This window comes from Phyllobates terribilis, unplaced genomic scaffold (genome assembly GCF_046119375.1).
Source record: "Phyllobates terribilis strain yellow unplaced genomic scaffold, ASM4611937v1 Scaffold_1__5_contigs__length_1240528914, whole genome shotgun sequence".
NCBI lineage: Eukaryota > Metazoa > Chordata > Amphibia > Anura > Dendrobatidae > Phyllobates > Phyllobates terribilis.
The window spans coordinates 822,127,501-822,153,963 of record NW_027362761.1 but is presented as its reverse complement, the minus strand read 5'-3'; the positions used below and the strand labels follow the sequence as shown (position 1 = coordinate 822,153,963).

At 43.3% G+C, this 26,463-nt stretch overlaps 1 protein-coding gene across 7 annotated transcripts in view; it reads right to left on the bottom strand.

Moving 5' to 3' along the window:
* The window catches only part of SLC4A4 (solute carrier family 4 member 4), a 290,540-nt gene extending 277,457 nt beyond the window's left edge, over window positions 1-13,083 (bottom strand). For 6 of the 7 annotated variants that reach the window (XM_073637824.1, XM_073637832.1, XM_073637837.1 and 3 more), the window contains exons 1-2: window positions 12,671-13,082; window positions 5,662-5,735 (exon numbers count right to left, since the gene is read on the bottom strand). In XM_073637824.1, the coding sequence (XP_073493925.1) occupies window positions 5,662-5,720 (59 nt within the window). In that variant the 5' untranslated portion in view covers window positions 5,721-5,735; window positions 12,671-13,082. Of the gene's footprint in view, window positions 1-5,661; window positions 5,736-12,670 lie in introns of all 7 variants that reach the window. The other variant, XM_073637852.1, reaches the window with a different exon arrangement.
* Between the last annotated feature and the right edge of the window lie 13,380 nt (window positions 13,084-26,463).

Here is a 26,463-nt window from a genome sequence, read left to right as displayed (position 1 = left end):
ACATTAGACGAGAGGAAATCTGTGCTTTGGTCTGATGAGTCCAAATTTGAGATCTTTGGTTCCAACCACCGTGTCTTTGTGCGATGCAGAAAAGGAGAAGGGATGGACTCTACATGCCTGGTTCCCACCGTGAAGCATGGAGGAGGAGGTGTGATGGTGTGGGGGTGCTTTGCTGGTGACACTGTTGGGGATTTATTCAAAATTGAAGGCATACTGAACCAGCATGGCTACCACAGCATCTTGCAGCGGCATGCTATTCCATCCGGTTTGCGTTTAGTTGGACCATCATTTCTTTTTCAACAGGACAATGACCCTAAACACACCTCCAGGCTGTGTAAGGGCTATTTGACCAAGAAGGAGAGTGATGGGGTGCTACGCCAGATGACCTGGCCTCCACAGTCACCAGACCTGAACCCAATCGAGATGGTTTGGGGTGAGCTGGACCACAGAGTGAAGGCAAAAGGGCCAACAAGTGCTAAGCATCTCTGGGAATTCCTTCAAGATTGTTGGAAGACCATTTCCGGTGACTACCTCTTGAAGCTCATCAAGAGTATGGCAAGAGTATGCAAAGCAGACATCAAAGCAAAAGGTGGCTACTTTGAAGAACCTAGAATATAAGACATATTTTCAGTTGTTTCACATTTTTTTGTTAAGTATATAATTCCACATGTGTTAATTCATAGTTTTGATGCCTTCAATGTGAATGTACAATTTTCATAGTCATGAAAATACAGAAAAATCTTTAAATGAGAAGATGTGTCCAAACTTTTGGTCTGTACTGTAGATGCACATGCAGCTCTTGCAAAGATGAGTCCACACATACCTTTAACTAGAAAGTCCGTTCCTCCATTCCTTAGAAATCTGCAGCTAAAGGGGTTTTCCCATCTCAAAGATCATATCCCAATATGTAGTAGGTGTAATAATATTTGAAAATGCCTCTAATTAGAAATGTAGTATAGTTCTTCTCATTCGCTATGTCTCGGAACAGTGCAGTACCTTAGGTATTCATGGTTATGACCACTAACAACTAACTAACTGTCACTATATGAGTGGTCATTCATAACCATGGATACCTAAGCTATTGCAATGCCCTGCACATGGGGTATGTGACATAGCGAATCAGAAGAACTATACTACATTTCTAATTGGAGGTATTTGCTAATATTGTTATTATTACACCTGCTACATATTGAGACAGGATTTTGGAGATGGGAATACTCCTTTAAATTGATATAAAAATGAGTCTGAAGAGCTTTCGGCGCAGTGGAAGCTCTTGCCAAGCCTCCCCACCCAGTGCCACCCCCTTCTGCTTGACTGACAGCTCTTTTGCTTGAAGTCACACAGCAAAGGAGCTGTCAGTCAAGCAAGAGAAGGCAGTGTAGGACAGGATTAGAGCTAGGGAGAGAAGAGCCTTGAAGAGCTTCCACATGCCGAAAGCACTTAAACCCAGTTTGCATATCAATTTAAACACAGATGTCTCAGTAACTGAGGACCAGCCTGGCTGGGTAAAGGTATGGCTGGACTGCAGGAGCCACATGTGCATAGAAATAGTTTGGGGATGGGACTAAAATATAGGAATGAAAAAGGCTACAATCAGGTAATAGGGTTATAACATTTAAATTGTTCCTATCATTGTAAGCCTGTTAGGAAAATATATGGTACTCTGCAGAATATTTTTCCTGAAGAACAATAGAAGAGGCTATTGCTTAACGCTTTATTCCAGATTTTTTTTCTTATGCTTTTTTATTTTTTCTCATCTTTATTTACATGGCACCAACATATGTTGCATTGCTTTACAACTGGAAAAGTAACAGACAAATTAAATGACAAACTATCAAAAAATGAAGGAACAATGAGACTAAAATGGGATAACGCCCTGCATAAGAGTGTGCCCCTAGACTCCTAGGGGGTGGGTTTTGATACCTTTCTATATCAGCATTGGATATCTATCAGTCTAGAACTCGGTAGGTGGTGACAACAAGTCATGTATTTCAGGTATGAGGACTGTGTTGGCAGGAGATTTGTACCCAAAGTTAAGGTGAATGCAAGATTAATATGGAGGCAAAATGTTCCCATTACCAATTGTTTACCCCTATACTGTCTGCATCAACCAAGGCTTTAAATGATTGACTTTCATGTTTATGGGCAGAAATGCTCCTTAAGTGAGTGGAAAGTAATGAGAAGTACTAATGAACAACCCTTATACTGTCATACTGTCAGAAGACATGGTGTCAACTTCTCTTAGTTCCACCTTAGACTAAACAATAGACACCTTAGCTCATTGTAGGGCTGTGGGATTGTGAGGATTAAAGTATCATTTATCATTTATTGTGACAGTTGAAACTGGTTTTGGCTATGTTCACTCCTCATTTTTGCCTTATGCTCATAGTACAAGTCTGAAAATTCTCCCTGTATAAGCCACAGGTGTAGTGATGAGCGAACATGCTCGTTACTCGAGATTTACGAGCATGCTCGGGTGTTTTCCAAGTATCTTCAGCATGCTCAGGTATTATGTTTTCGTCACTCCATGCTCATAATTTGCGACTGTTTGACAGCTTTAATGCATGTGAGGAATGCATGTTTCTTAGGCATTCCTCACATGTAATAAAGCTGTCAAACAGTCACAAATCATGAGCACGGAGTGACAAAAACATAACACCCGAGCACCGCTGAAGATACTTGGCGAGCATCCGAGCATGCTCGCTGAAAGGGTTAACAGAACATACTCGCTCATCACTACACAGGTATCCATAACGTTTGGTCAAGATCTTGCCATATATCTAGGCAGTACATGTTGGTACTATATACTGTATTGCAGAGATGGTATATTCAGATGAGAAAAACAACTTGATGCAAATCAAATTTGTTTAGAATTTTTAGGAATTTGCTGAACCCCGAAAATTTGAGCCAATTGTGATTCGACTTTATGCACATTGCAGAACATTGCATTAGCCAGGGAATATTCACATGACCATGGTCATGGAAAGGTTGGCTTTTTCATAATGCCTTGCAGCTATGACATCACATGGTATAGCACAGCCAATTAGGAGGAACTATCATAGACTGTTTACAAATAGAAGCAAGAAATGATGCAGCCATTTTATGGTGAATCTGCATAGGATGTCAAAACTAACAGCTTAACCATAAAGACAAGAAGAAAAAAAAACATAAAACACTCAAGAAAGTGTGTGACAGCAAAGCAGTGAAGAAGATTAGTGTGTGAGGAAAAGAAAAATAGTGTCATACACATTTTTCAAGGATATTGAATGCTTTTGAGCACATTTGATACACAGTGAATTAGAAAAAATCACCAAAGCTGACAAATTCAAATTTCAAAAGGTTTGCTCAATTCTAATGGTACATGTTTTTTCAATACAAGATGATTCTACAAAACATATGTCTATTGCATGGTATACAGTAAAAAAAACAATATGTGCAACTGTCTGACATACAGCTGCGCATGTCTCGTCTATATGTAAAGAGGTGGAAGTCAGGAGCATTTACCAAATGTGGGAGAACCATGAAATGTAAAAACATCTGCGAACACATCATTCTAGTTCTCAGGGCTGGATGATGTGTTGTTCTGTTTCCCTGTCCTGCCACCTTAAAATGTAGGACTAAATGTGAAAAATTCAGATGGGGACACTAGGATTTTCATAGTAGAATGCATGATAGATTGTCCTTAGAGTAGACACAGTAGATAGATAGATAGATAGATAGATAGATAGATAGATAGATAGATAGATAGATAGATAGATAGATAGATAGATAGATAGATAGAACTGTGATGATTGATGATTGGCTCTAATGGGTCAGAACATATATCGCAGCACTTTACAACAATCTAACATTAAAGTTTCTATGGAAAAAACCTATGTCATGTCAGTCAGAATGAAGTGTCACCATAATGTCACCACAAAAAATGCTAACATGCCAAAAAATATTTTAACAAGCTAAACTTTGTTATTTTCTGCTGACGTCTAGACTCTGGGGCAACAGCAAGAGACATGTGTCAACCCAAATAAAGCTAAAAAAGATACATGTGATAATCACACAAACAATTAAAAAGATTATATAACAAAAATGTGCAACAAAATATAAAATGGTGATATTTGATGACATTGATATATTCATGACTACTAAAAATAATTATGGTACCTTTTTAAAATAATCTGACAAAACGACCATCTGATCTCAATCTGCTCAAAACAGCCTTTATTAATTAATACTAGCATGCACTGTATCCATACTTACATTATTTTTATAGAGATAAAATTAAAAAGTGGAAAAAAGTAGTACTCCAAAAGTTGTGAAAAAAATGGATAGATAGATATTGATAGAGCAAGTTAGAAAGAAAGAAATAGAAAGAAAGATAGATTAGTATTAGTATGATAGATAGACAGATATAGATAGATAGATAGATATTAATAAAGAAAGAAAGAAAAAGAAAGATATTAGATAGATAGATAGATAGATAGATAGATAGATAGATAGATAGATGGCAATAACACTCGCAGTCATAGAGGGTGTGACCGGGCTATTGCGGGAGGGGGTTCGTCGATGCCAATTATACCAGAATGGGGACATTATACCAGGATGGGTGACATTATATCACAATGGGGACATTATATCACAATGGGGACATTATACCAGAATAGGGATATTATACCAGGATGGGGGACATTATACCAGAATGTAGAACATTATTCCAGAAGAGGGACATTATACCAACATGGGTGACATTATACCAGAATGGCAACATTATGTCAGAATGGGGACATTATGCCAGGATGTGAGACAATATACCAAAATGGGGACTTTATGCCGGGATGGGGACATTATACCAGAATGGAGAACATTATACCAGGATGGGGGACATTGTTAAATCATGGGTCCCAGGGTGGGGGTATTATTATTGGAAGGGGTCAGGATGGGGACATTATTACTGTTAGGAATCAGGATGGGGGAGATTATTACAAAAAGGCGCCAGGACGATTGATAGAACATTTATTTAAAATTCATTCAAATGTAAAAAAGAACATTAGGTAAGAACTGTAACATTGTGATAAGCTGATTCAAGATCTAGACACACAATCTTCAATTCTAGAGGAATGAGGATTCATCAGCCAGTAATTGGCATGTGTAATCAGCAGACAGTACACCTTTAAACAATGAAGAGTTTTTAATGATCAAAAACTAATCTCTTGGCCCCAGAACTGACCTAGACCTCACAGAAAGTAAATGTTCTCATGGGATAATGCAGCCTATTACACTGGATACAATAACACAATCCAATCTGACACTTCTACTCAGGTCACTACTCCGCATACATCTTATGATTCAGGACGTTATGCAACCAAACAGACTTCAAACATTTATCAAGCAATGAAATTTCCACTTCATAAGCTGAATAAAATACAAGATAAGCCTTTTGCTTTCCAGATGGAGCTGGAATTGGCCCAGTATGTACAATGACAACTGAATTCAATAGGACTAAAACACAATATCTCCAGGAATGCCTATCACTAATGCACCATGAGGTCAGTGACTTTACCGTCCTCGATAACTGACGTCTGACGTCCCTGACAGTTTCTTATGTTTATTCATACATTGACTGAGTTGTGGTTTTTAGCTAGGTGGTCTGAACACCCAAAGTCTTACCCAGTGTCAGGGGTTCTCCTGGCTTGCCTTCCTTCTGCTCCAACATGAAGTGATGTCATGTTAAGCCTGGACACCTGTATGAAAAAATTCTCCATTATTTGTTATCAGAGAAAACAATGGAAAGTGTATCCCTATTTCTGGAAGGTCCATACACAACATCATTCAGGCACTCATACCATCATAAATGGCTAGAACTTGACAGAGTGAAGCCAGGAGATGCCTACATACTGAATTAAAGCTGTTCCCTCTACATAATCTTAAAGTAATAGTTGACAGTGGCCCAGTGAAACCAAAACGAAATATGTCGTAGGAGTCCCCATAGCAAACAATACTTAATGAGGACCTGTTACCAGTTGGACACTTTTTGTATTCCGTTGTTTGTTTTTTTAATCCGCCATACTGTTTCAAAGATGGGTATTTTTATTTAGTGTACCCAATATACTAATTTTAATGGTCTTTACCAAGGGGACTTTGCTAGGAAATCATGCAGAACAGAAAAAAGACACGTCCTTGGAGAATGCAGTGAGCACCACCCCCTTAGTAAAAAGAAGAAAAAGGAATACTCAGAGGAGCAAAAAGAATAAGAGCAAAAGTTAGGTGCTTTAGAACCAGTGACCAGTTCTCTTTTAGGTGACTAGTTCACCAAAAAGGTCCCATGTAATCTCCAGATGGGTGAGGAATATGTAAATGAATTTTGGTGATGAAGTTTTATCCCTTGACTTAAAGGGGTATTCCCATTTTCAAGATCCTATCCCAATATGTAGTAGGAGTATTAATAATAATATTAACAAATACCTCCAATTAGAAATGTAGTATAGTTCTTATGATTCGCTAAGTCGCTTACTCCATGTACAGGGCATTGCAGTAGCTTAGGTATCCATGGTTACGACCATTAACAACCAACTGTCACTATAGGAGTGGTCATAACCATGGATACCTCAGCTACTGCAATGCCCTGCACGTGGGGTAACTGACATAGCGAATCAGAAGAACTATATTACATTTCTAATTGGATGTATTTGCTAATATTGTTATTAATACACCTACTGCATATTGGGATAGGATCTTGAAGATGGGAATACCCCTTTAAGAGTCACTGTAATGTACACTTTTTGTACTTTGGTTCTACTAGGTGTTTCTACAAGATAAATTGCATATAAATAAGGTATTCACGTTTGTCTGTAATCTGCAGTGTAAAATGAATCTTTTAGATGTTCACTTTTATATCTATTTTAATGGTTAGTAACACATGTGGGCAAATATCTAAGGCGACAACTTTAGATCTCTTTTGTGGAGCCCCTTAAGGAGCATTTTACAATACAAGATGATTGTGAACGATTGTTAAAAAAGGTGTGAAATTATCTTTTGTGCTGCAAAAAAAATCATCTTTATAGCTAGTGCACTGTCCTGTGTAAATAGGACTCGCACTGACGAGAACAATGGCAGCCAAGGCAGAGTGAGCGGTCTTGTATGGATTACTCAGTGTGTATCATTTACATTGGTCTGCCTGTTTAAACGGGCATTCAAATGACCGCAGATCGGTAAAAGTATACCAATCGATGGTTGTATAAATAAACCTTTAGTTGTCACACACATTGAGTAGAAGTGCTGGTTGTATGTATTTATGTGTGGGCATCTGGTTCCAGTTGTGAGGAATATGGTGTGCAAAGTCCAACCCTGGTTTACTATGTTCTAATCTATCAAGAAAAAAGGCCTTGATTAGCATCTTCTTCTCTTTCAGTCGTAGTGAAGAAGAGACTAAATAAAGCAAAGTTGGTAAGTCATTCACACAGGACAGGCTTGCGGCACTGAGATCATGTATTCCTTAGTGACAGGGACACACAGCACCATATGGATTTCGGTGGTGTAACTGATAGGGACTCCTCAGCCTCACATCACATTCATAGGAATCACCCGCCATCCAGCTTATGGGATCCTGATGGAAATCAGGTATGCTATCTGCGGACACACACAGGATAGTAACTCTGAGATCTGCTAAGATACGTAAAGTAACTATATGTATATATATATATATATACCGTATATAGTGACATCTTTAAATTAGCTCTAGAGATCGCCATCTTCTGGCTGGGATGGATGGTTGGCATACAAAGGACTTTCACTCCAACACAATGAATTGGGCTGAAAACTTGCCACAACTAGCTTATATTCTTTTCCCATACAGCAAAATACATTACAGTGCAAAAAAATATATCCTGGGCCGTGTGATCTCTAACAAGTCATCACGTATAGAGTCCCTCACTATCAGAGGCTCTAAGTCTAGTGCCCAGTACCGAAATACATAACTTGTAGTCCGTACCATTCTTCATGGTGATGACTGCCACACAATCTGGCAGTGCCTGCTCTTCAGTCTAGGGGCCATTTTGTCATGAAGAGCCACTTTTTTCAAGATAAAAATCTTCTATGTATATCTAATATTATGCTTATCGGACCAGTGAAAGATCCTAAAATCCATGTTTACATATTGCCATGGGTCACTCAAAATATCCAGGTATATTTCTTCAAGTGCCATCCATTCCAGGTTATAATAACGGGGACAGTTCGCTAAGAAGTTAATCTGACTATAGGTGGTTCCATTTTTTCCTGTCTGATATTTTTTGATGTGGTTGTGGTTGCCATTTTCGATTGGGAACTGCAAATCTACAATCTTAAGGGCCTTTTACTCTGGACGATGATCGATCATGATCCCAATCATTGCTCTCTGGAATCATGGTCACAGAGTGAATGACCAGTAATCATTTGCTTCTCTATAGTTGATGGTATCAAAAATATCAAGGGTTTCTTCTGAATGTTGGCACAAAACCCTCACGAATATTGCAGTACATAGAATGAAGTAAACGAGCTCTGACTTACTATATCATTGATCGGGGCTGATGCAGGCAGATTATAAATGGACCCTTATACATTATCCTAATCAGAAGAGTCAATCTGGGAAGATCACTTTGTTTACCTAAAGGGTTTTCTATACAACGCTGGCACGGAAGGGTTCATAAAAATATGACTGTCTGCACCAATACCAGACCCCCTTTATGAATTACATTTGTGGTGCTTTTGTTACTTATATCAGCCTAGATTCGTTAACATGACGTACAACAGACCTTTTAGCTTCCATGTAATTGATACATCACAAGAAAGCTAATGGCTCACATCTATCCTGAAGCTAGCATTACTAGTGATATGGCCCAGTCAATGGAGATGGTTGGAAAACAGGACGATGAAAACTTGGCTATTTTACGCCTTAAGGTTATGTACACACGTGAAACTGCACCAGATGTTTCTGCACTAAAAACTTGTCTCTTGGCAGGAAAAACGCAGTGTACAATACGTGCGTCTTTTGATGCGTTTTTACTTGCGTTTTTCGTTGCGTTTTTAGTTGCGCTTTTGATACATTCAATTGAATGGGTGAAAAATGCTACAAAAATGCTGAATGAATTGACATGTTACAGAGTTGAAAAAACACATGGATTGTTCAAAAACACAAGGTAAAAAAAGCAGCAATGTGCATGAGATTTCAGAAATCTCACTCAGGCTCAGTCTAGAGCCTCTCATCTAGCCAAATCATGCCTTGCACTGACGAGGGCCAACAGCCCGAAACACCGTGTCTGCAAATTGAGATTCTGATAGGGCTTTTATCCTAAGTCATATTGCAAGACTCGTTAAAGGGTTGATTGTGACTTGTAGGATTGCTACTTCCAATAGGTGGCGCTATAGAGTTCAAGTCCTCTTTTTCTCTGAAGAGGCAAGTTGCATACTCATTTTGATGAAACTGCATTTTTTAAGAACAAAGAAACACACTGAAAAAAAGCCCTATGGGTATATGCAGTCATTTTCCTAAAGTGTCTTTGTTTTTTGCGGCGTCTCTGCCACCATCTTTGTTCTTTATTTTCAAGTACAAAGAAGAATGAACATATTACTTCTTTTAGCCACTTGAAGGTTTCCAAACCCTGAAGCAGTTAAAAGAAGTGACATAAGATGGAATATGTGCACAGTAATGTCGCTTTGACATTCCTGTGCGTTATGCCATTTTTTGCAGCGCTTTTGCAATGCTTTTTAAGGCAAATTTAAGGCTGATTCTGCTTGAAAAAGACATTGTGTGCACAGACCCTACGGAAGAAATATCATACGGAAAGTTATCAGGAAAGTTTTTTCCTATAGCATAAACCAAACTAGTGACACGCTAGAATTACAACTTCCAGGATGCCGTCATTGCCTACATGTCAAAACCATCGATATAGGTTTTTGACACCTTTATTAAATATTACTCTCATACATTTTAGTTCTATCTACATAAAGATTACAGAAGTCCTGATCTCCCACTGACGTCCATAGTGTCACATGTACAGTATGTGACACCAATAGACAGATTTTTATTGTAGTTTTGCGTAGTCATCGGGACAGAAATATTACCAGCAATCTACGAGACTTTTACGGCATCGGATTACATTACTTTAATGACTCCAAACGAAAACATAGCTGGAAGTTTCCATTGATTAAAGGTTATACAGCAGTGTTTTGTAAGGTTTGTGATGTCTGGAATATAAAAACATAGCTTCTTCCCACTGGATTAGGACTGCGTATGGGGAATAGGATACTGGCACAAGCTGATGAAATTTACTGTATGTGTATTTACAATAGATAAGTCATGGGGAAATGGTATTAAATCTCTGGAGATTGGAATAAAGCGTAGGCCGATGTGTGTAGCGGTGAAACTGCTGAAGGACACTTCTATAATACAGGTGTGGAGTGATCACCTTGGTCCAGTCTGACCGATGTGTGAACCTTTATGAATAAATCACTGGCTTACTTATTAAAGGGTATTTCAGCCGAAAACATATATAGACTATCCACTAGATAGGTGACATATGTTAGATAGTTGGAAGTTTGACTACTGGGACCATCTGCAACTAAAACTAAGAAGTCCCCATGGTGAGAAGCTTGTATTAATCAGTCGCCTAGCTATGTAGCGCAGCAATTGTGGAGGGGCCAAAGTGTTGGACCCCGGACACATGTAAGATAGTTGTAGGTTTGACTGCTGGGACCATTTGCAACTAAAACTTAGACGTCCCCTTGGTGAGAAGTTTGTATGGATCAGCCTCTTAGCTATATAGCTATTATTAAGGGGCCAAAGGATTGGATCCCTAAAATATGTTAGAAAGTTGGGAGTTGGACTATAGGACCCATCCTTAACTAAAAGTAAGAAGTCGCCATAGTGAGAAGTTTGCATGGATAATTGGTCTAGTTATACAGCGATTGTGGATGGAATGAAGGGTCAGACACCACTGAGTGAACATTTACCACATATTAAATAGATGGATAATGAATGCTTTCTGCTGGAATACATCTCCAATGAGACTACAATAAAAAAAACTTGGTGTTCTTGGCAGCTTCTAAGAAAATATGGAACTTTTTCTAGTTTATGAAACAGCTTTGACCTCCGAGAAATGTTGTTCTAAGTGAACTCTGAGCTCAGGACTTGTACTACATGTGATCTCTGAGAAGCTGTTCTCTGCTTTTATATAGTCTCTGTGCGCATATAATGAAGCCTTTTATTACCAGAAGTCTTCAGTCTTATGGTAACTCGCACATGACCTATGTATGCCTCTTACATGCCTTTTCTACTAACCTATAGGATCCCTGTGTTAGGTCGCCTGTGCATTTCTCATGTAGTCTAAGAACGTGACTAATCTCCTCAAGTCATCTTTTAACCCTTTCCTCGGCCGGTGAAGAGGGGAAGCCAACGTCTGTTTCTTTTGCGGTGTCTGCTGGTGGAGCTATGTTGATCTTGTATTATTTTGATATTAAAAAAGCCTTACAGGGCATTAGAGCTAGGTAGCAGTGTATTGCACATGATCCCTAAAGCTGTATTACGCTGCACATGATCTTTAAGCACTCATGCTTTGAATGTCATTTAGAAGCTGTCTGCACATGGTCTCTGGTTGCACTTGCTGTGCCAGGAGGAGGGTGCGTGGCTGGTGCTTTGTACTGACAGCCCGGCTGCGCAGTGCCTACTGTCAGTACGTCTATCAGTCATAATAAAGATAACCCATGAATGCTATCACATTGATCAGCCCATGAGATAATGCGTTATTTTACATAAAAATTCTGGATATCTTTCTATCCAGAGTTGTCAACCTGTTTATTTCTTTTTATCTGGACAACTTCCCAAAATCTATGCTCCCATTCGCAGTGCTGACTGTTAAAATGGTAGTAACTACAATCACAAGTATCTGAACAAGTTCCTTCAGCTCAGGGTTGCCAACCTTACAGAAATTGCAATACAGTCCGCAAAAATAGGGCACTTTTTTGACCTGTCCGTAAAATAAATTGAAGGCGCCCGAGATTTTTTTTAAAGCTGAAGAAGCTTATAGAGATTATTATCAGTGTAATTATCATTATTTTACAGTTCACCGTGAATGCATCTGATGTCTATTCTGGGCTGTAGACATGCATCACTTATAATCATAATGATTTATTACGGTTTTCCAATGTGTCCGTAAAAAAATATTGTCGGTCAGAGATTTTTTGATAAGCCGCCCTGAAAAAAAATAAAAGGTTAAGTTGGCAATCCTGCTTCAGCTTCCAAAAAATAAAGAATGCTTCGTTGTTTTTTTTTCGCGGACATTGGAAAAAAGTGCCCCTTACTTGCGAATTGTGCGAGAACTTAAGGATAGATGGCAATGATGAAGGTTGCACGTTGATCGAAATATTGGTCCTGCTATGGGAACACAAAGCTGACAAATGTATATGGTGCACTATATCACTCTTCACAAACTTTCATACCACTTTCACTCTCGTAAGGAGCAGTCACGACTGAGACGTAGCAACATGCTGTCCGGAAGATAGTAGTTGTCTCCAGATGTTGCAAACTTCCACTTCCAGCAAACCGGCAAAATGTTTCTTGTCATGCTGGCAATTGTAGCTTTGCAACATCTAAAGAGCCGAAGGATGGAGACAACTTTTTTACAGGTGTTAAAAGGACCGCTCTTACCTCTACGTTGGTATGGTGTCACCACAATCCTACAAGCTGCTGCTCTCTTCACATTCACTTGTATCTCCGAGTCGAGTGATGGAAGTAATAAGGGAATAAAAATAAGGCTTCCTAAAAGGTTTAGATCCTGTTGTTCATGGAAGTAGCTTCCGTAGAAGAGCGAGCAGGACCAGCTGCTACCGAGTTGGGAAGGGGAGCCCCCCTGATATCCTTATACTACTGTCAATGACTTGGACACTTGGGACACTAGGAGAAGGAGTAGTAGAGCAGGGCTGAGAGGAGCAGGGTGAGGACACACAGAGGGCGAAGCATTAGGGTGTATAGGAAAGGGAGCACAACCCTGGGAAAGCCGCACACTACAGCTTTGCTATTGAGACTTCTGTGGTTTCACATTTAATAGTGACATGAGTCTGCCTCCCCCCTCACTATTCCCTCCCTTCTTGAGTTACATTGCTAGGAAGGAGTGGCTTGGGCTGGGCACAGCTCCTGGTTCGTGCACCAGCGTCGCTTTATTACTCCTTTAATATATAAAGGGATCTAGTTATAAAGTCCGTAGAGTCGCTGACGGGATCCCAGGCTTTCAGACTTTTTACTTTAGACTTTCTCTCATAGCAATAAGTTGTATCAGTTCTGCATGGAGTGAGCAGATCAATGCTCCAAGTGTTTCTTCTTCCCATTCCTCCTCCCCTTGGCAATCTAGTATTTATTAACCATGAATTATTTAGTATGGGCGCAGGGAGGGATGGAGGAGGTGGTGTTGGGGAGAGCCAGGAAGTTTCTCTACTACCTGCCATCGGTGTCACCTGTTTGTGAGGTCACACAGCAAGGATGCAAGGTGGCACTGCTGCTGCCGATGCTCCATGGTACAGTCACTTACTTCACGCTTTCCCTGTATATTGGCTTCTTCCTGATATTGGAGCAGATGGTACTTTTCAGTACACACCTCTATTTCATCTTTAGGGACTGAGCTGTCAAAATACTGAGAGGGTAGTGACAACTGTTGGTGTTGCTAGGAGACAGTGTGTCTTTATGAAGTCACACGGTGAGGATACATGGTAAGGTGGTTTACTAACAGATCACTTTATGCTTACTTTTTATTTCACAATGACCATACAGCCGTTATTGACCAATTGGGCCAACAATACTTTCTTAAAGAGGATTTCCAATTTTATATAAAATTACCTAATTGCTGTATAAATAGCACGGATCTACAACTTTCAGTTCCTTCCCTTTTTTTGTGTTCTGAGCTACACCCCAAATTCCACATGAATGCATGTAGTGAAGTGCCACAGATCTGTGCAGTACTATATATCTCACCCAGATGGCATACATACTGTACAGTTATACTTCTCAGCTGAACAGGACAGCGCCGGGAAGGCTGAGGGTATGTGCACACCGTCAGGAATGGTAGCGCTTTGAACGCAGTATACTTGATGCTGCGTTCAAAGCGCTACACGCAGGTGAAGCCGCATGTGTTCATTGAACACATGCGGATTCACCGCATCCTAGCCATTGCACTGGTAGAATTTCTCTTGCGGAGACCAGCGTCTCCGCAAGAGAAATAGACATGCTACGGTCAGTGAAGACGGGCCGCATGTCCGTCTCTCCATGGGTAAGCCACAGGAACACGGGAACACATAGTGGACATGGGATTTGTACAAATCCCATCCACTATGCTCTAACATCTGGCCGCTGCGGATTGCATGCAGTGCAAGTGTGCTGCGTCCAGTCCACAGCATTTACTGATCGTCTGCACATACCCTGAGGCTAAAAAGACATCAGCAGCAAATGCTTGTTTGTAAAACTGAGGTATTGTCACACACGTGGATCGTGGACCCACTGTGCCACATGGCGGGCTTACCCAGGAGAGGCATAGCTAAGCGGCTACCTTGTCTTCACTAGGCTCGTACTCCAGGTAGACGCAAGGTACCACTCCTGCGAAGTCCCCAGCACTGCAGCTTCTGACCCCAGGGGTCAGGATAGCAGTCACGTACAAGGACTCAGAGACACTGACTGGCAGGATTCGGACACTGCTCAGACAACACGGGTACTGCATCAGCGGGCAGAACAGATACTGACATGAAGCCACAGGCAGAGCTTGATTCGGATACAGGTATAACAGTCTGGCCAACATGGAATACTGGGATAGGTTCACATTCAGACAACACAGGTTTCTGGAACTGGTTCGGGTTCAGGTTCCGCCGGAGCAGCTTCAGGTACAGGTACCGCCTGAGGAGCTTCAGGGTCTGATTCAGACAACCAGGGCTGTCATCAGTGCAATACTGCCCTTACTGGCGTATGGGGCCCGTTCTTCTGCTCACCGGGCCCTAGCGGCAGGTTTCTGCCGGTTCTGTGAAAGTGCATCCTCGGACGAAGGTTCACTCTAAATCTATTGCCGTGCGGGAACCTTCCTATACGGCAATAGTTAACAGTCGCCAGCCAATCACAGTGATTGGTGGGCGGCTGATGTCAGTGCGTACGTCGCTGGCGTATGACGTCACTGTCATGCGCCAGTGATCGTGCTTCCGGCGATGGCAGGACATGAGCAGGACACCGTGGGAGTGCCGCAAGGTAAGAAGAGACTTTTTTTTTTTTTTTATAAAGACGCACCAGGACAGGATGGAGAACATTGGGGTCAGAAAACATGGGGGCAGCCAAAGAAAACATGGGGGCAGGATGAAAACATGGGAGACATTGGCGGCAGTATGAAAACATAGGGGACATTGCGGGCAGAAAACATGAGGGCAGGATGAAAACACGGGGGACATTGGAGGCAGAAAACATGGGGGTAGGATGGAAACATGGGGGACATTGAGGGCAGAATGGAAACATGGGGGCAGAATGGAAACATGGCAGAATGTGAGAAATTGGGGGCAGAATGGAAACATGGGGGGGCAGAATGGAAACATGGGGGGCAGAATGGAAACATGGGGGCAGAATGTGAGACATTGGGTCAGAATGGAAACATGGGGGCAGAATGTGTCACATTGGGGGCAGAATGGAAACATGGGGGCAGAATGGAAACATGGGGCAGAATGGAAACATGGGGGCAGAATGTGAGACATTGGGGGCAGAATGGAAACATGGGGCAGAATGGAAACATGGGGGCAGAATGTGAGACATTGGGGGCAGAATGGAAACATGAGGGCAGAATGGAAACATGGGCAGAATGTGAGACATTGGGGGCAGAATGGAAACATGAAGGCAGAATGGAAACATGGGGGGCAGAATGTGAGACATTGGGGCAGAATGTGAGACATTGGGGCAGAATGGAAACATGGAGGCAGAATGGAAACATGGGGGGCAGAATGTGAGACATTGAGGGCAGAATGGAAACATGGGGCAGGAAGGAGAGACATGTGGGACCTAATAGGAAACATGGGAGGCAGAATGGGAGACATGCGGGCAGGGTGTGGGACATTATTACTGTAGGAGCAAATTATGGAGACAATGAGGGCAGGATGTGGGACATTATTACTGTAGGGGACAATTATGGAGACAATTGGGGCAGAATGTGGGACATTATTACTTTATGGGCTAATTATGGAGACAATGGGGGCAGGATGTGGGATATTATTACTGTAGGTGCTAATTAAAGGATATTATTATTGCTGTGATGTATTTTATTTTTGAGGAAACTGTTTTCAGTGGTGGGGGTCCTGTTACTGTGCAGAGTGGTACTATGTCACTTTTTTTTCTTCATCTGGTGTAGTACAGAAGTTGGCAAAAATTGGGGAATGTACTCTGTAAACTGCTCTAGATAACTGTGTTATTTTATGCAGAGACAAGTTCTAGCTGGAAGAAGTGACGGTGGTCTGTGCTGGATGAAGAGGAAAAGCGAAGATGAAGGACTTCAATTAGAGACGTCGCCTGTGAGTCAGTGTGTTATCTGTAAGCTGACACTGTACACTGTATACTATGTACAGAGATCCTGTGTATAATGGTACTTATAGTAATATTAGTATTCTGTTTTTAATTAATGATCAGTATTGTAGTATTCGGTCACTATGTGGTGGTAATATGTGATCTGGTCACAGTGTGGCGGTACTTGTCCCTTGTATGTGGTATTATTCGATCACTATGTGGTGGTAATATGTGGTCTGGTCATGGTGTAGCGGTATTTGTCCCTTGTATATGGTATTATTCGGTCACTATGTGGTGGTAATTTGTGGTCCGGTCATGGTGTGGTGGTATTTGTCCCTTGTATGTGGTATTATTCGGTCACTATGTGGTGGTAATATGTGATATGGTCGTAGTGAGGTTTTATTTGTCCCTTGTATGTGGTATTATTGGTCATTTTAAAAAATGTATGTGACATTCCCATAAATAAAAATATACCTAAAAGAGTATTGGGTATTATAAGAAATGTTTAATAGGTTAGAGTAGAGTAGGGTCCTGCCAGAAGAGTCTCCTTGTCGTAGTGGCAGCTTAAAAAATCTTTTGGCCAAAACAAAAGCTGCTGGCTATGTATGTGATATGGTGTTCGGTGGGAACTGTTAATGTGTGATTGGTGAAGGCGTGGTGCAGAAAGTACAGTTTTTCTAAGAGTGGGGGGTGGGATTATGAAACGTTAGAGGGGTGGAGGCGGAGCTGGGGTGGAGGCGGAGCTGGGGTGGAGCCTGGGCAGAGTCTCAAGGGGGCCTGAAAATTTTGCCAGTATGGAGCCCAGAAATTCCTGGTGGCAGCCCTGCAGACAACTCAGGATTAGTGATGAGCGAGCATGCTCGCTACTGTTCGGTGCTCACCCGAGCATCTCACTGCTCGAGATGCTCGGCGCTCGCCGAGTATTTCCGGGGTTGCTCGGCGGGAGCTCGGGTCCCCACCCTGCATGTTTGGCGCTCTTTAGAGCGCCAATCAACATGCAGGGATTGCCTGCCATGGTGGTTGTGGCATTACAGTGATTGGATGGCCGCACAGCGTCATCAGGTCTATATCAGACCTGGTGCCGCTGTGCTCGTCACAGTCACTCCGGAATCAGGCAGAGTAGGGAGAGCTGCAGCTGCGTCAGGGAGAGATTTGCTTGTGTATTAGGTAGTGTAGGGAGAAAAACCGTACATTACACATATCCATCTTAACAAACAGTCCTTTTGAGGACTAACTAATCCATCTGCAAAGATATCAGGCAGGCAGTGTATATAGGCAGGCAGGGTATATAGCAGACTGCAGTGCATATAGCACAAGAGGCTCCATTCCAATTCTGCCTTCTTCTGCTGTTAGATATTTCTATACAAAGGCCCAGGTCTCAGGGGCCAGGAATACTAATTTTTGGATCTTAATCCTCATTACTTGCTTAAAAAGCAATCCAGAGAACACCGTTCTTCTGTGCCATTTGCTTGTTGGCACTGCAGAATACAGCCAGGTCCTTTCCATATTACAGCGCTAGAAATCCAGCTATTTAAAGCTGTGTTTTCTCCGTCACATGGATCACATATATGTTTTCAGAAAATACTGCCATTTTTGGCCTCCATTCCAATTTTTTTTCACTGTGTCAGCGACATTTTTGACACCGGTTTGCTGTTCAAACTCGTTACCTACAGGCCAGGTATTTAAAGCTCTGTTTTCTCCGTCACACGGATCACATATACGTTTTCAGAAAATACTGCCATTTCTGGCCTCCATTAAAAATTTCTTTCAGTGTGTCAGTGAAGCAATTCACACCAGTTTGCTGTTCAAACTACTTACCTACAGGCCAGGTATTTAAAACTGTGTTTTCTCCGTCACACGGATCACATATACATTGTCAGAAAATACTGCCATTTCTGGCCTCCATTAAAAATTTCCTTTAGTGTGTCATTGAAGCAATTCACACCAGTTTGCAGTTCAAACTACTTACCTACAGGCCAGGTATTTAAAACTCTGTTTTCTCCGTCAGACGGATCACATATAAGTTCGCTCCAAACTCAGTCATTTGTAGTGAGCGTGGAAGATACTGTCATCCATTTAAAATGGGCAAGGCATGTGGCAAGGGACGGGGAACTGGACGTGATGGTGCATGCAGAGGCCGAGGACAAGGTTGTGGGCAAGCTGAAATTGTGCCACAACAAACACCCACATCTTCTCGCCCGACCTTCCTGACCCAATTCCTAGGGGATCGCAGCACACCACTATTAAACCCAGAGCAGTGCTAAAAGGTTGTTGGTTGGATAGCGGATAATGCTTCCAGTCACTTAGCCACCACCACCCTGTCTTCCACACTGTCAAGTCTCAGTAGCTGTGAGTCTGGACTGCATATTCCTCACCCTGATCCTCCTTCCTCCCACCATGCCGAGTGCCCGGAGACAACTGATCCCACACTTGGACACTCTGAAGAGCTGTTCACTTTTCCATTTATAGATTCGGGCCTCTCGCCCGGTCCACTGGAAGCGGGGCAAGAGGATATCGCGTGTAGCGATGCCCAAATATTTGAGCAGCCACGGTCACACGAAGGCGACGGTGGGAAAGTGTCACAAGAGGTGGACGATGATGAGACACAATTGCCAGAAAGTCAGGAGGAGGATCAGGGTGCGGAAGTAGAAGATGAGGTGGTGGATGATATAGTAACTGACCCAACCTGGCAGGAGGACATGCAGAGCGAGGACAGCAGCACACAGGGAGAGGGAGGCAGAGCACCCCAACAGGCAGGAATAAGAAGTGTGGTGGCCGCAGACAGAAGGCAGGCAACCGTTCCCCGTAACACCAACACGAAGGAAGTTGCCAGTACAACTGTGAGGTCTTCCCGAGTCTGGTTGTTTTTTTGAAGACTCTGCCGATAACCCCAAAAAGGCCATTTGCACCACCTGCCAGGCCAGCATCAGCAGTGGTGGCAAAACGACCAGCCTGACCACCACCAGCATGATCAGGCACATAGCAGCAAAGCACCCGACTTAGTGGGCCGAACCCCAGGGTCCAGGAACAGTGTCTGCAGGTGGCACCATTGCTTCTTCCGCTGTTGTGCATGCAAGGCAATCCCCTGTACATGCGAAGATGCCTCCTGCCCTGCACCTGTCATTGCACACTCTCAAGTAGCAGCATCAGGAAGCACATCCATGTCCTTGTCCCAGCGCAGCGTTCAGTTGTCCATACCCCAGTCCTTGGAACGCAAGCGCAAATATGCAGCCAATGCCCCACAGGCCACACTACTAAATTCTCACATTTCACGACTGCTTGCGCTCTAAATGTTGCCTTTTAAGCTCGTGGAGACGGAAGCATTCCGCAACCTGATGGCAGCGGCCGTCCCTCGGTATTCGATCCCCAGCCGCCACTATTTCTCTCGGTGTGCCGTCCCCGCATTACACAAGCACGTGTCCCAAAACATTAGCCGTGCCCTCAACAACACAGTTACCGGGAAAGTCCACCTAACCACGGACACGAGGACAAGTGCTTGTGGGCAGGGATGGTACATCTTGCTGACGGCACACTGGGTTAACATAGTGGAAGCCGGGACCCAGTCTGACTTTGGGACGGAACACGTCCTCCCGACGCCGAGGATTGCGGGCCCTAGGTCAATCAGGGTTGCCCCCACAGTCTACAGCTCCTGCACCTCATCCTCCCCAGCCTCCTCCTCCTCTTCAGCCTCCATCTCCGAAATGATCACATCAGTCACAGGCCAGAAGCACTGCAGCACTGCCTCGGCCAAGCGGCAAGAGGCTGTGCTGAAGCTAATATGCTTAGGTGACAAACCTCACAATGCTGAAGAGTTGTGGACAGCTCTGAAAGAGCAGGCAGATATGTGGCTCACACCGCTGAACCTACAGCCAGGCATGGTCGTGTGTGTGACAATGGCCGAAACCTGGTGGCGACTCTGAGGCGAGGCGAGCTCACACACGTACCATGCCTGGCCTATGTGCTTAACCTCGTGGTTCAGCGGTTTCTCAAATCCTACCCGGATCTGCCTGATCAGCTTGTTAAAGTACGCCGCCTCTGTGCCCATTTTAGAAAGTCAGCTACAGCTTCCGCCGCCCTTGCCGTGTTTCAGCAGCGTTTGCAGCTCCCAGCTCACAGACTGGTGTGTGATGTCCCCACGCGTTGGAACTCTACACTGCAGATGTTGGGAAGGATTTGTGAGCAGAAGAGGGCAGTTGTTGATGTTAGAACCTTGCTGTTAGGTTTTTTTTCCTTTGCTGGTCACATGACCTTGTTGGCCTATTTAATCCTGCTCCGCCCTTCTGGCTTTGCTGGACTTCATTGTATATCTACTTTCTAGCTAGCCTGTGCTCTGTATCTAACTCTGTTAGTTTGCTTGGTCTACGGACCTCTAAGTTCTATCTATTTTGTTTGTTCGTCTGTCTGCTGCTATTTCTGTTAGGAGGTGTCCCATATTCCTCCCAGTCCTTAGTACTTGTAGGGATTCCCTCCCCAAATCTATAGGTCTCCGTACAGACTAGATTAGGACTTTAGCAGGTCTGATCGCAGGATCAGGTTCCCTGTTACATCGTAGGGATTCAGCTGAGTCTTATAGTAGGGACAGATCTCCTCTCTTTCCTTAGCTTTGGTAGCAGAACATAACAGTAAGTCCAGCCTGTAAATTCTCTAAGGAAAGATTTTTTTTTTGTTCCATCATGGTGTCGGTTCAGGATTTGGCTAAACACCTGCAGGGACTCTCTCTGGAAGTGGCCGAGCTCCGTCAGCACGTGAGTAACTGTCCTGGAGCATATTTCTTGGAGCCTAAGGTATGTTTGCCGGATTTATTTTTTGGTGAACATCGAGAATTTTTTTCATTTAAAAATGCTTGCTTATTGTATTTTCGTTTGAGACCCAAGTCCTCTGGGGATGAATCCCAGCGCGTAGGGTTCATAATGTCACTTTTGCGCAAAGAGCCTCAGGAGTGGGCCTTTTCTTTGCAACCTAGTGATACATGCTTCAGATCAGTGGATAGTTTTTTTTCTGCTTTAGGACTATTATATGATGATCCTGACCGTGTGGCATCAGCTGAGACTGAGTTGAGACGTTTAAAACAAGGATCAGGTAATATGGAAAAATATTGTACACATTTTCGTCGTTGGTCCACTCAAACAGGGTGGAACGATTCTGCTCTGAAAAGTCTATTTCTTGCTGGGCTCAGTGAAAAGGTTAAAGACCTGCTAATTGCTTATCCTACACCTGAGGATTTGCAACAGGCTATGCAATTAGCTATACGGGTGGACAGAAGACTGCGTGCTAGGGTTAATGAGAGCAAATCCTCTGCTATGTCAGTTTCTGGTTATGATAATGTGTGTACTAACAGTGGTGAACCGATGGAGATTGGATCGGTGGCACCTCGCTCTCAAGAAAAACACCGTCGTTTTTCAGAAGGCTTGTGTTTCTATTGTGGAAAATCTGGTCATTTGATTAAAGGTTGTGAGCTTCGTATGAAGAAAGAAAAAAAAATGGTCAGTCACGCCCGTATTGCCTGTTTAAATTCCAAGGGTATATTTTTAGCTGCTTCCACGATTGCTCAGGAAAAATTAATGGAATTTCGGGTGTTTGTTGATTGCGGGTCTACACTGAATGTTATTGATGGGGGATTCGTGGAAAAACTCAATTTAAAACCTGAACCTTTATCATCCCCCATTGCTGTGGTTTCTGTGGATGGCTCCCCTTTGAAGAATATTACTCTCAAGGTCAGTGAATTTCCTCTCACTATTAATGGTGTTCACCATGAGAAATTGGATTTGGTAGTGTTGAATAACTTGCCTTCTCCAGTAATATTGGGATTGCCCTGGTTAAAATTTCACAATCCTGTACTGGATTGGTCTACCAGTGAAATTAAATCCTGGAGCCATAAATGTTATGACAAGTGTTGTAACGGGCGTATTGCAGCTTTGGATAGGGGAGAATTGCCTGTTCCTATTCAGGATTTTTGGAGAGTTTTTTCTGAGAAAGAATCGCAGGTTTTGCCTCCCCATAGAGACTATGATTGTTCTATTGAATTTGTCCCTGGAGCGACTCTTCCTAAAAGTCGTTTATTTAACCTTACTATTCCTGAGAGGAAGGCTTTGGAGGAATACATACAGACAAGTTTGGCCGCCGGTCACATTAGGCCCTCTAAGTCTCCTGTGGCGGTTGGATTTTTTTTTGTAAAAAAAAAGGACGGCGGTTTACGTCCTTGTCTGGATTTTCGTGAGATTAACAAAATTACGGTACGCAATCCTTACCCACTGCCATTGATTCCTGATCTGTTTAACCAGTTATTGGGGGCCAAGTGGTTCTCTAAAATTGACCTTAAGGGGGCATACAATCTGTTGCGCATGAAGGAGGGTGATGAATGGAAGACTGCTTTTAACACTCCTGTGGGTCATTTTGAGAATCTGGTTATGCCTTTTGGTCTTACTAATGCTCCTGCATTTTTTCAGAATCTGATTAATGACATCCTTAGACCTTTGATCGGTAAAAATGTGGTTGTGTATTTGGATGACATTTTGATTTATTCGCCAGATCTGGAGTCTCATTGGCGGAGCGTGCGTGAGGTATTACAGTTATTAATGGACAATTCGCTTTTTGCTAAGCTGGAGAAATGTGAGTTCGCTGTACAGAGAATTAGTTTTTTGGGCTACATTATCTCCAGCAAAGGTTTTGAGATGGATCCGGTTAAGGTTCAGGCTGTGCAGGAATGGCCTAGGCCTATTGGTTTGAAATCAATACAGAGGTTTTTGGGTTTCGCCAATTACTATAGAAAATTCATAAAAAATTTTTCTAGTATTGTCAAACCTCTGACTGATCTCACCAGGAAAGGTGCTGATGCGGTTCAGTGGTCTTCTGAGGCCATTGAAGCTTTTGTGTATCTCAAGGAGAGGTTCACCTCTGCTCCCATCCTTATGCAGCCTGATGTTACTAGGCCGTTTTTGGTTGAGGTTGATGCTTCCTCTGTGGGGGTTGGCGCAGTATTGTCTCAGGATAACGGGGATGGATTACATCCCTGTGCATTTTTTTCAAAAAAATTTTCGGAGACTGAATTGAATTACGATATTGGTAATCGGGAATTATTGGCTATTAAACTCGCATTTGAACACTGGCGCCACTTCTTGGAAGGTGCGAAATTTCCCGTTCAGGTTCTTACGGATCATAAAAATCTGATATATCTTGACGCTGCCAAGCGCCTGAATGCCCGTCAGGCTAGGTGGGCACTGTTTTTCTCGCGGTTTAATTTCTCCGTTACTTACATCCCTGGTACTAAGAATGTTAAGGCGGATGCCTTGTCTCGCAGTTTTTCTCCCATAGTCGGTGCTGAGAAAGAGGAAAACATTTTACAAGAAGGTGTTGTGATAGCTGCTTTAGACTCCGTTTTGGAAGATGAGATTCTTAAAGCTCAGGAGAATGCCCCATCTAACACTCCTCATGGGAGGTTGTTTGTGCCTGGGACCTTTAGGAGAGATTTGTTTGTTGAGTGTCACGAATCTCGGTTGGCAGGTCATCCCGGAATCTCTGAGACCAAGAGACTGGTGGGTCGCAGTTTTTGGTGGCCTGGATGGCAGAAGGAAGTCATTAAGTGGGTGCGCCAATGTACTATATGTGCTAGATCTAAGTCCTCACATACTCCTGCTGCGGGGTTGCTTTGTCCTTTGGAGGTCCCCAGTGCTCCTTGGACACATTTGGCTATGGACTTTATAACTGACCTTCCCCCCTCTGAGGGTTTTACTGTCATCTGGGTGGTCGTGGACCGTTTTAGCAAGATGTGTCACTTGGTTCCCTTCGTCAAACTGCCCTGCGCTAAAACTCTCGCTAAGGCCTTTGTCAAGGAAATTGTCAGACTTCATGGCGTTCCTACTGACATTGTTTCTGATAGGGGTCCTCAGTTCGTGGCTCGTTTTTGGCGTGCCTTTTGTGACAGGTTGGGAATTCATTTGTCGTTTTCGTCCGGATATCATCCTGAATCTAATGGCCAGACAGAAAGGAAAAACCAGGATGTTGAGCAGTTCTTGCGTTGTTTTGTGGCAGACAATCAAGAGGGGTGGTCTGAGTTTCTGCCACTTGCCGAATTTGCTCTGAACAATCATACATCTTCTTCTGCTGGTTGTTCGCCTTTTTTTTGTTGTTCTGGGAGACATCCGTCGTTTGGGTCGTTCTCCAAGTTGGGATCTGCCGTGCCTGAGGAGGAGAATTTTTCCGGTGATTTGGAAAGAGTTTGGACGGATGTGCGTGGTAATCTTCAGGAGGCCAACAGAAAATCTAAAGACTACTTTGATAGGAAACGACAGGAGGTTTTGTTCGCTGTTGGTGACATGGTTTGGTTGTCCTCTAGGAATCTGCGGTTGAGGATTCCTTCTAAGAAATTGGGTCCCAAGTTTGTAGGGCCCTTTAAGGTGCTTCAGGTTGTCAACCAATCTGCTGTTAGGTTGGAGGTTCCTACCTCCTGGAGAATTAATCCGGTCTTTCATGTCTCTCTGTTAAAAAAAGCTGTTGTGTCGGATGGTGACGCCTCTGCCTCTGTTCCTCCGGTGGTGGAGGACGGGGAATATGAAATTTCTCGCATCCTTGACTCTAGACGGTATAGAGGTAGTTTGCAGTATCTTGTGGCCTGGAAAGGTTTCGGACCCGAGGATAACTCTTGGGTGAGGTCAGATGATGTTTCCGCGTCCAGACTTATCAGAGCGTTTCACAGGAGATTTCCTGATAAGCCTGGTCCTAGGGGATCCGGAGGATCCTCTTAGAAGGGGGGGTACTGTTAGAACCTTGCTGTTAGGTTTTTTTTCCTTTGCTGGTCACATGACCTTGTTGGCCTATTTAATCCTGCTCCGCCCTTCTGGCTTTGCTGGACTTCATTGTATATCTACTTTCTAGCTAGCCTGTGCTCTGTATCTAACTCTGTTAGTTTGCTTGGTCTACGGACCTCTAAGTTCTATCTATTTTGTTTGTTCGTCTGTCTGCTGCTATTTCTGTTAGGAGGTGTCCCATATTCCTCCCAGTCCTTAGTACTTGTAGGGATTCCCTCCCCAAATCTATAGGTCTCCGTACAGACTAGATTAGGACTTTAGCAGGTCTGATCGCAGGATCAGGTTCCCTGTTACATCGTAGGGATTCAGCTGAGTCTTATAGTAGGGACAGATCTCCTCTCTTTCCTTAGCTTTGGTAGCAGAACATAACAGTTGAGTACCAGCATCAACAAGGCTGTCGGTATTCATTTCAGACTCCACACATAAGACCTCAGGAGTGGACATGGATGTCAGACATATGTACCATCCTCCAAAACTTTGAGGACTCCACCAAGATGGTGAGCGGCGATGACGCCATAATTAGCGTCACCGTCCCGCTTCTCTGTCTTCTGAAACGCTCTCTGCTCACAATCAAAGAGGATGCATTGCAGGCGGAGCACAAGGAGATGGAGCAAGGAACCATACAGGGTGATTACACACAGCCCAGCCTCATCTCATCTCATTGTGGATTGGGTGACAATGAGGAAGAGGAGGAGGAGGAAGGAAAGGAGCTAGTTTCATGCACTATAGACGGTACTACCTGCACAGCTGTCATACCGTCTGTTCAGCATGGATGGCCAGAGGAGGAGGAGGAGGAGAGCATCGTCAGTCATCGTCTTGGTGAGGACACGTAAGTCTTGCCTGTTAGCAATCTGGCACGCATGGCTGAGTTTATGTTACGCTGCCTTTCCCATGACCCTCGCGTTCTCAAAATTTTGCGTGACAGTCATTACTGGTTGGTGACTCTTCTAGACCCACGCTACAAGGAGAACTTTATATCTCTTATTCCTGAGGCGGACAGGTCTACAAAAATGGGTCTCTACCAGAAGGCCATTATTGCGGAACTAAAAAATTCCCATCTGAAAACGCTAGCGGCAGAGGGCACACTTCGTTGAACAACCAAGGAGTACAGGTAAGAGAGACACA